The following is a 9800-nucleotide window of genomic DNA, read 5'->3' on the forward strand; positions in this document are numbered from 1 at the left end:
TGGATCACGAGGTCAGGAGATCAAGACCATCCTGGCCAACATGGTGAAATCCCGTCTCTACTAAAAATACAAAAATTAGCTGGATGTGGTAGCGCGCGCCTGTAATCCCAGATACTCGGGAGGCTGAGGCAGGAGAATCGCTTGAACCCGGGAGGCGGAGATTGCAGTGAGCCGAGATCACACCACTGCACAGCCTGGCAACAGAGCGAGACTCCGTCTCAAAAAATAAAATAGAATAAAATGGCCAAGAATCAGGGAGCTCACCTGTGCTGCTTCCTGTACAGATGCCCAGAGCCCGCCCAACACCACACAGAATCAGAATCTTTAAAAGTCCGAGACCCCGTGGTCTGGCATCTGAAGCCAGGCCACCTTGGTTCACATCCCTGCTCCTTCCCAGCTGTGTGACATGCCTTGGATAAGCGACGTAACCAGGCTGACTTAGTTTCCTCATCAAGTGAATGGGGCTAACAGTATCTATACCTCCTCCCAGGGAAAACAGTATGTCAAGACTTTGCACCTTAACTGGTACTACCCTAAATGCTCCACAAGACCGAGCACCTCCTATCATAATTCATTCATTAGTGCAATTCGGTATGGAAAACTCTCCAGCTACAGGGAGCACCGGATGAGGGAATCAGGGCGACAGGTAGAGAGATTGCCTGCATTTGTGCAACTAGAAAAGGGGGGAGCTAAAAATAGGCCTCAGAAGTCCTGAAGCTACAGCCATGGCAACACGACTGTGGATGGAAGCAGACATCAGCCTTACGGTGCCTTCTCGGGGGATCTGGAAGTGTAACCTTGTCAAAAACACTCAGGTGGGCTGTCAGCGCTCCACAGAGGAGGGATTCGCACGGTCTCTGTCTGGAAGCGCAGCAAAAAGGACCAAAAAGCAGCCAGGGCTTTCGGCGGCCCAGATCCTGCGGCGGGGCCTAAATGAGGGGGAGACGAGGCGCCCCGAAGGATCCGGGGGGAACTGGCGGGAAGTGGGGGCCGAAGTTCGGGGCGGGGACGGGGTGAAAACGGCCTGGGCTTCCTTCGGCCGCGGTGTGCGGCTGGTCCGCGGAGGACGAGGGCCTCACGGGCTCAGGAGATAGGCAGCCAGGCCGGGGAAGGGGAGATGCCGGGTGGCGGAGGACGAGGGGGCGGGGAGGGAGCGTGGCGCGCTCCGGGCCACGACCAGGCCCCAAGGTCTATTTACATCTGTGGCCGAAGCACTGGGGCCGCTACTCCCGCCCCCTTCAGCCCCGAGCTTGGCTGCGACGCAGAGGGCCCTTAGGGCTGCGATCTCGACGGCCTCCCGGCTCCTCTAGCCAGACGGCTGCAGGGGCCGGGGCTGCCGGGAGTGATGGGCCGGGCCGGTGAGCCCGACCTGAGGGGAGGCAATAGGGGGCGGCTGCAGGGCCCGCCAGGGTGCTAGCCTGAAGCGGACGAAACCCTTGCACTCTGCGGTGTTCCCCCCACAGGCTTGTGGCCTCTGGTCCTCCCGCTGCCCGTTCCCCGGCCGCCAGCCGGTCCCCGACGGCGCCTCCCCTACCTTCGTTCGCCAGGTCCGCCATTTTACTTCCTTAAGCCCTCCCACAAGGCCCCGCGCCGGCCCAGGCTCGCCTGCTTTCTGCCAGAAACTCCCGCGCGTGCGCACTTAACAAGCCTACTCCCTGTGAGGCGGCCAGCTCGCGCCTGCGCGCTGAGCGCCGCGCGGAGGCGAGCTTCAGATCGCCTGCCGGGCCAAGCCGCCTGCCCTACGGAGCCGCGCTCCCAACACACGCCTGCGCACGAGCCGTCTCCCGCCTCCTTTTCCCGCCGACTGAGGGGGCGGGGACAGGGCCGGGAAGGGCGCATGCGCAGTGGCAGCGACGAAAGTTTAGTGAGGCGGCACCGCGCGGCGCGAGGCGGGTCTTGAGGCTCTCGTTTTTCCCGCTCGTTTTCCGGGGATCCCCCGCGGTGGGACAGTGAGCAGTTCAGGACGCCTCAGCCGAGGTCTTCCTCCAGGTAAACCCCCGGGCCTGCGGCGGCTTCCCACACGCGCGGGCGGGAGACGCGTTACCTCCTGCCTCAGTTTACCCGCCTTAGGAGCCGTTACCTTCAGCAAACGCTTTCCTGAAACCACGGGGGAAGTGGCGAGAGGGCGCGGGGTGCTTGGGATTGGGGGGAATCAGAGCTGATCGGCGAGGGCGGGGGTCGTGGTCAGGCGCGAGGAGGGGGCGCAGCCCTGGGACCCAGGTGCTGGCGGGGGGCAGGGGGGACCCGGCGCGTGGAACTCGACCCCTCGGAGCCAGGAGAATCAACTTCGCAAGCTCATGGGAGGGTGTTGGACCCCGCGCGCCTCCAGGTTCCCCATCTGGAAAATGGGACCATCAGCCTCACTCGCAAGGCTCATGGGAGGGTCCCGGACACCCTGGAGTTGTTTTCTACTCACCTGCTATGAATCTGTCAGCAAATCCTTCGGACCTGGCCTTGCCTCCAAAATACAGCCCAGATCCACGCTTTCTCCCCAGCCAGGCTGTCACCACCCTAGGCCACATCGTCCCTATCTGTCTCATGGAAGACTTGGCCTTTGCTGCATTCTTTGGAAGCCCCAGGCTCTGTTCTGCCCATGGCCGCAGGCTGAGGAGTCTTTTAAAAATGTAACCAGCCTGATGCGGTAGCTCACCCCTGTAATCCCAGCACTGTGGGAGGCCAAGGTGGGAGGATCTCTTGAGCTCAGGTCAAAACCAGCCTAGAAAACAGAGCAAGACCCCATCTCTACAAAAACACAAAAATTACCCGGGTGTGGTGGTGCAGGCCAGCTACTCGGGAGGCTGAGGCAGGAGGATCACATGAGCCCAGGAGGTTGAGGCTGCAGTGAGCTGTGACAGTACCACTGCCACCATCCTAGGGACAGAGCAAGAACCCCCCCCCATATATATAGATATAAATACTTTGTTTTTATCTACATACATATATACACACACAGATATATACATACATAGATGTGTATATATTTGTGTGTGTATGTGTGTATATATGTATACCTAGACTGAAAACAGAAATATCAAGGCCACTCAGTGCTTCCAGAGGGCTCTCAGCTGAACTTGGAATATCCTAAACCTTTTATTCAGGCTTATGAAGTCCCCTGAACTTGGCTCCCACGCCCCACTTTGTTTCCCCTTGCTCATTGCTGTTCAGCCATGTGGGTCTTTCCGTCCTTGGAGCACAAGCTCATTCCAGCCTAAGGGCCTTTGTACTTGCTGATTTCTCTGCCTGGGACCTTGTATTTCAGGTCTTACCTAGGTTTGAGTCCCAGCTCTGTACCTTTTTGAGTATGATCTAAAAGAGAGTGAGGAGTACTACAATCTGTGGTCCAGATATAGCCTATGAACTAAAAATGGTTCCTCCCTCCCTCCCCTTGTTCCCTCCCTCCCTTTCCTTCCCTTCCCTTTCTTTTATTTATTTTGGAGTCTCTGTTGCCCACGCTGGAGTGCAGTGGTACAATTTTGACTCACTGCAACCTCCGCCTCCCGGGTTCAAGTGATTCTTCTGCCTCAGCCTCCTGAGTAGCTGGGATTACAGCCGTGTGCCGCTATACCCAGCTAATTTTTGTGTTTTTTTATAGAGACAGGGTTTCACCAGGCTGCTCTCGAACTCCTGACCTCAGGTGCTTCACCCACCTTGGCCTCCCAAAGTGCTGGGATTACAGGCATGAGACACCATGCCCTCTGACTTTTTACATTTTTAGCTGGTTGGGAAAAAAAAAATACCAAAAGAAGAATATCTCTTGATGTGAAAATGGTGTGAAATTTACATTTCAGTGTCTGTAAATAAAGTTTCATTTGCAAACAGCCATGCTTACTCATTTATATATTATCTCTGGCTACTTTTGAGCTATGACATTAGAGCTATTTACATGGTTGTTATACTTTTCTGAACAGCCAGTGGGATGTGGTAAATATTTAACAACAGCTTCTCTGGAGGAGAATGTATTTGTTAGTATGTATTTATGTGTGTGTATATAGTTTATTGTAAATTTTACTGATTTTTCTATCACTTCCTTAAGACCACAAGACAATTAATAAAACAAATTGAACCCTGATTTGTAGCGTCTGCTGATTTTCTTGGTGTAAATACTTCAGTCATGGCCTATATTAAGTTACTAATGTGATATCACTAATACCAGAGTCTCACTCTGTTGGCCAGGCAGGAGTGCAGTGGTGTGATCATTACTCACTGCAGCCTCCAATTCCTGCACTCAAGCAACCCACCTGCCTCGGTATCCCAAAGTGGGGGGATTACAGGCGTGAGCCTCTTTGGGAGGCTGAGGCAGGTGGATCACCTGAGATCAGGAGTTCTAGACCATCATGGCTAATGTGGTGAAACCCCTTCTCTACTAAAAATACAAAAATTAGCTGGGTATGGTGGCGGGCACCTGTAATCCTAGCTACTTGGGAGGCTGAGGCAGGAGAATCACTTGAATGCGGGAGACAGTGGCTGGAGTGAGCCGAGATCACACCACTGCACTCCAGCCTGGGCAACACAGTGAGACTGTGTCTCAAAACAAAAACAAAAACAAAAAAACCACAAAGAAATTCTCTAAGAACAGCTCGAATGTCAGTCCCCCTGGTCGCACAGTGTGTAGAACTCAGGTCATCTCTCATTCCTAGGGTGTTGGTCTCATTATTTTCAGGTTTCCCCAAACTTCTCTTGGGTAGGTCTTCTCAGCCTTTACCATATCTCAACGGTGTGACCTTTAATGAACTTGATACTTTTCTTTTGGTTTAAATTTTCATTAAATAGATACTTTGTATCACTGTTTAAAATAGAAAACCACTAAGCCATGAGTACACCATTGTAAAAGCAAACATGAAAATGAAACAATGTTTTCAAATTCAAAGTAGATACTGTTGCCTATCAAGGTGTTGGGACTGCTTTTTCCTTGATACAAAGGGAGATTAGCAAGTATTAGAGCGTTATTGAAGACGCTTTAGCACTTGGCAGGAACTTTCTCCTTGAAGTGATGAGAAGGAGTGAAGAGAATTGAAAATGGGCTAATATAATCTATGTGATTCATTATCGTTTAACACCATGTCTACATGTCGCCTAAAGTCAGGTCACACACCACATTCATCCCACACTTTGGGAAGCTCGCAGCACCGTGTCATCACTTGCTAAATATTATCCAGTCGTGGCTTTTCAGGGGATACTGAGACACGCAAAACCTGTCAGGTCGATGAGCCAAGGACGTTTCCAGTGGTTTCGCAAGCCTCCTCCAAGTGTTGATGGCTGCCAGCTTTCCTTATCTGGCCTCTGGTAGCAAATTAACTTAGTCAACATTCACTTACACAAATATTTCTCAATTGCCTACTGTGGTAGCTTTAAAATATGGTCCCAAATTTGTTGACCCTTTTCCCAGCAAGAGAAGAGGGTGCTCCCTTCCCTTGAATGTAGGTGGGCTTGCTGATCAATAGAGCACAGAAGAAATGACACCGTGTAACTGACAAGGCTAGGACGTAACGGACAGAGATACAGCTTCTGCAGCACTGCTGGAACACTCTCTCTGAAAGCTTTTGGCCACCATGTGAGCAGTCCAACTGCCCTGAAGCTGCCATGCTGTAAGGAAGCTGAAACAGATCTCATGGCAAGGCCCTGGCCAAGAGATGCTCAGCCAACCCCCAACAGCTCCTGTGGCAGCTGCTGACTAATTGCATGAGAGACTCTGAGCCCCCACACAACCACCCAGCCTAGCCCTTCCCATTCCTCACCCACAGAACCTATGTTTGTTTGGTTGGTTGTTTTGAGACGGAGTCTCGCTCAGTCGCCCAGGCTGGAGTGCAGTGGCGTGATCTCGGCTCACTGCAAGCTCCACCTCCTGGGTTCACGCCATTCTCCTGCCTCAGCCTCCTGAGTAGCTGGGACTACAGGCGCCTGCCACCGCGCCCGGCTAATTTTTTGTATTTTTAGTAGAGACGGGGTTTCACCGTGTTAGCCAGGATGGTCTCTATCTTCTGACCTCGTGATCCACCTGCCTCGGCCTCCCAAAGTGCTGGAATTACAGGCGTGAGCCACCGTGCCCGGCCAGAAACTATGAAAGATAAATACTTGCTGTTATCAGCCACTAAACTCTGGGGATGTTCGTTACGCAGCATTATGTATCCACCATAGCTACGAAGCATCAGGCAATGTTGGGTTCCCAGGATGAACTAGACAGGCCCTTGCTTCATGGAGCTTTGCATCCTTTTGTGGAGAGACTTTAACAGTAGACAGGTAAGCAAAATTACTTGAGATAGTGATGGGTGCTACAAAGAAAATAAAACAGCATGCTATGACAAGTGACAGAAGGAAAGAATGCTTTTTTTTTTTGTGATGGAGTCTCACTCTGTCTCCTAGGCTGGAGTGCAGTGGTGCGATCTCGACTCACTGCAAGCTCCGCCTTCCAGGTTCAAGTGATTCTCCTGCGTCAGCCTCCCGAGTAGCTGGGATTACAGGCGCCTATCACCACGCCCAGCTAATTTTTGTATTTTTAGTGGAGATGGAGTTTCACCATGTTGGCCAGGCTGGTCTCGAACTCCTGAGCTCAAGCAATCCGCCTGTCTCGGCCTCCCAAAGTGCTGGGATTACAGGTGTGAGCCACCGCGCCTGGCCGAGGGAATACTTTTACACAGTGAGGACTTCAGTGTGGCTAGAGCCGAGTGACCAAAAAGAGAGGTGGTGGAGATGAGCTCAGGGAGGGAGCGTGCAGGGCCTTGGAGGCTGCAGTGAGGAGTAAGGGCTTTCTCCTAATTGCGGGGGTTGGAGGCAGGAAATGGGAGGCCTTCAAATGACTCACCCTTAACTGCTGATTGGCCTCCCTGCTGTCTGCTTCCTCCTTGGCTCACCAGGATACAGGTCTCCCAGGATCCCCTGAGCCCGGGCTGAGCTCTGAAGACTTATGTCGCTCTCTCCTCTGCAGCCAAGGAGGACGGTGGTTCTGCAGCTGGGCTTCAGGAAAAGGGGCCTTCACAGCTGCAACTGAGTTTGCATCTTCCCATCACGGGCAGGGAACCAGCATGTCGTGCTTTTACGGAGCAAAAGGGGCTTTGCTGTCTGACGCGCTAGGAGCCAATGCTAGGACACGAGGGTTTTTGAGAAAAGCTTTTTATTGCAAGTTGACTAACAAGCAGATGGGAGTCCATCTCAAAGCTGTCTCCCTGTGCTAGCTTTAAGACTTTACTTTCTGCGGGTGTGGAGATGGGGTCTTGCTTTGTTGCCCAGGCTGGTCTCGAACTCTTGGCATTGAGTGATCCTCCTCCCTCTGCCTCCCAAAGGACTGGGATTGTAGGCCTGAGGCACCACGCCCACCCTAAGGCAGTCAATACCTTTATTAGAAGAGGTTTAGGGGTCAGATAGAGGGATTAGTAGGTAGGCGATTGGTAGAAGGAAATAGGAAGTCTGGAAAGGCCTCTGGCATGTGCAGTTATCTCTTCATCCCTCCTCATGGATCGCATGTGCAAATTTGGGGGGTGTTAGACTAAAACATGCAGTGGAAATTGAGGCTCTGACATCAGCAAGCTCGTTCTGTGCACACTCCAGTCCGCCATGTTGTTCCAACTGATTTCAGCCAGTTTTGTTATCTTACAAGTAAAGGGAGTTTCAGTAAGTTGTTTCTTTTCTTATCCAGCAAACTTAGAAATTTCTATTCGTCATAGGTTTCTGTAATTCCTGGGGAGTGATCAATCAAGTATAATTCCTGCCCTTAAGGATCTCGGAGCCAGGTGAGGTTGGAGGGACTTCATGGTGAATGCCTTATTGGTTCATCTGCCTTCCCTGTTCTCCCTCAACCCATGGCCTCAAGTTCCTGACAACAGGATGTCAGATGTGACCAACGGTGGCCCCTTGCCCATGATAGCAGGAACCCCTAACCCAAACTAGGCACATCAGCCAGGGATTTGGGGCTGGAATTGCCTCTGGAAGAAAGCTGGGCTGGATCCTGTTAACCTGGGGTAGGGCCGCATTCTCCTTCCCATGACCTGATCCGCAACCAGGGGTCAGCAGTGCTGGGAGGTGGAGAGCCAAGGGTGCCACAGCTGGGTTTCCAAGCCTTCACTTTGCTCGGTGACACATTCCTGTCTCCTTCTGATCAACTCGGCTTTTTCCCCTCCTCCTCCTCCTCCTCCTCCTCTTCCTCCTCCTCCTCCTCTCCCCCTTCCCCTTCCCCTTCTCCTTCCCTTCCCCTTCCCCTTCTCCTTCCCCTTCCCTCCCCTTTCCCCTTCCCCTTCTATCCCCTTCTCCTTCCCTTCCCCTTCCCCTTCTCCTTCCCTTCCCCTTCCCCTTCTCCTTCCCTTCCCCTCCCCCTCCCCTTCCCTCCTCTCACCTCCCCTCGACAGGATCTTGCTTTGTCACCCAGAGTGGAGTGCAGTGGTGCAAACACAGCTTACTGCAACCTCCACCTCCCGGGTTCAAGCAATTCTCCTGCCTCAGCCTCCTGAGTAGCTGGGATTACAGGTGCCGGCCACGGCACCCGGCTAATTTTTATATTTTTAGTAGAGATGGGGTTGTCACTATGTTGGCTAGGCTGGTCTTGAACTCCTGACCTCAAGTGATCCACCCACCTTGGCCAGGCTGGTCTCAAACTCTTGACCTCAAGTGATCTGCCCGCCCAAAGTGCTGGGATTGCAGGCGTGAGCCACGGCACCCCACCTCTTTAAGTTAAATAAATTAATTTTTTTTTCTCTTTTTTTTTTTTTTGAGACGGAGTCTCGCTGTGTCGCCCAGGCTGGAGTGCAGTGTCCGGATCTCAGCTCGCTGCAAGCTCCGCCTCCCGGGTTTACGCCATTCTCCTGCCTCAGCTTCCTGAGTAGCTGGGACTACAGGCGCCCGCCACCTCGCCCGGCTAGTTTTTTTTGTATTTTTTAGTAGAGAAGGGGTTTCACCGTGTTAGCCAGGGTGGTCTCTATCTTCTGACCTCGTGATCCACCCGTCCCGGCCTCCCAAAGTGCTGGGATTACAGGCTTGAGCCACCGCGCCCGGCCTCTTATAAATTAAATTTTAAAATAAATAAATTTGAAATACAATCAGACTTAAAAAGAAGTTGCAAAAATAGTACAAAGGGTTCCACATAACTTCCATCAGTTTCCTCAGATATTCACATCCTGAGCAAAATCAGGAAATTCACATTGATACACTACTATTCACTAATGTGCAAACCTCATTCACATTTCATCTGTTCAGCCCTAGTGTCCTTTCTCTGTTCCAGGATTTAGTCCTGGATCCTGTCTTGCATTTAGGTATCATTTCTGCTTAGTTTCCTTTAGTCTGGATCATTTCCTCTGTTTTTTATGTACTTTTTCTTGACAATGACGTTTCTAATGAGTACTGCAATTATTTTGTAGAATACCCCTTAACTTTGGGTTTGTTTGATGTTTCCTCACAGTGAAACTCAGGTTAAGCGTTTTTGGCAGGGATTACACAGAAGTCATGTGTGTCTGTGTCAGCGCGTCCTAGCAAGGGCACATGATGGCGATTTATACCTTTTGTTTTTCTTTGAGACAGAGTCTCTCTCTGTTGCCCAGGCTGGAGTGCAGTGGTGCAATCTTGGCTCACTGCAACCTCCGCCTCCTGGGTTCAAGCGATTCTCATGCATCAGCTTCCTGAGTAGCTGGGAAAACAGGTGCACACCACCATGCCAGGCTAATTTTTGTATTATTAGTAGAGATGGAGTTTCACCATGTCGGCCAGGCTGGTCGTGAACTTGTGACCTCAAGTGATCTGCCCACCGAGGCCTGCCAAAGTGTTGGGATTACAGGTGTGAGCCACTGGGCCTGGCCAAGATCGCTTTTTTTTTTTTTTTT

General features: G+C 51.8%; 1 protein-coding gene across 5 annotated transcripts in view; it reads right to left on the bottom strand.

Moving 5' to 3' along the window:
* RANBP3 (RAN binding protein 3) overlaps window positions 1-1783 on the bottom strand; it is a 62874-nt gene extending 61091 nt beyond the window's left edge. For 4 of the 5 annotated variants that reach the window (XM_011967409.1, XM_011967408.1, XM_011967407.1 and 1 more), the window contains exon 1: window positions 1535-1783. In XM_011967409.1, coding sequence (XP_011822799.1) covers window positions 1535-1556 — 22 coding nt within the window. In that variant the 5' untranslated portion in view covers window positions 1557-1783. The remainder of the gene's footprint in view (window positions 1-1534) is intronic. The other variant, XM_011967410.1, reaches the window with a different exon arrangement.
* Window positions 1784-9800: the final 8017 nt, after the last annotated feature.

This window comes from Mandrillus leucophaeus, unplaced genomic scaffold (genome assembly GCF_000951045.1).
Source record: "Mandrillus leucophaeus isolate KB7577 unplaced genomic scaffold, Mleu.le_1.0 Scaffold8, whole genome shotgun sequence".
Taxonomy (NCBI): Eukaryota; Metazoa; Chordata; class Mammalia; order Primates; family Cercopithecidae; genus Mandrillus; species Mandrillus leucophaeus.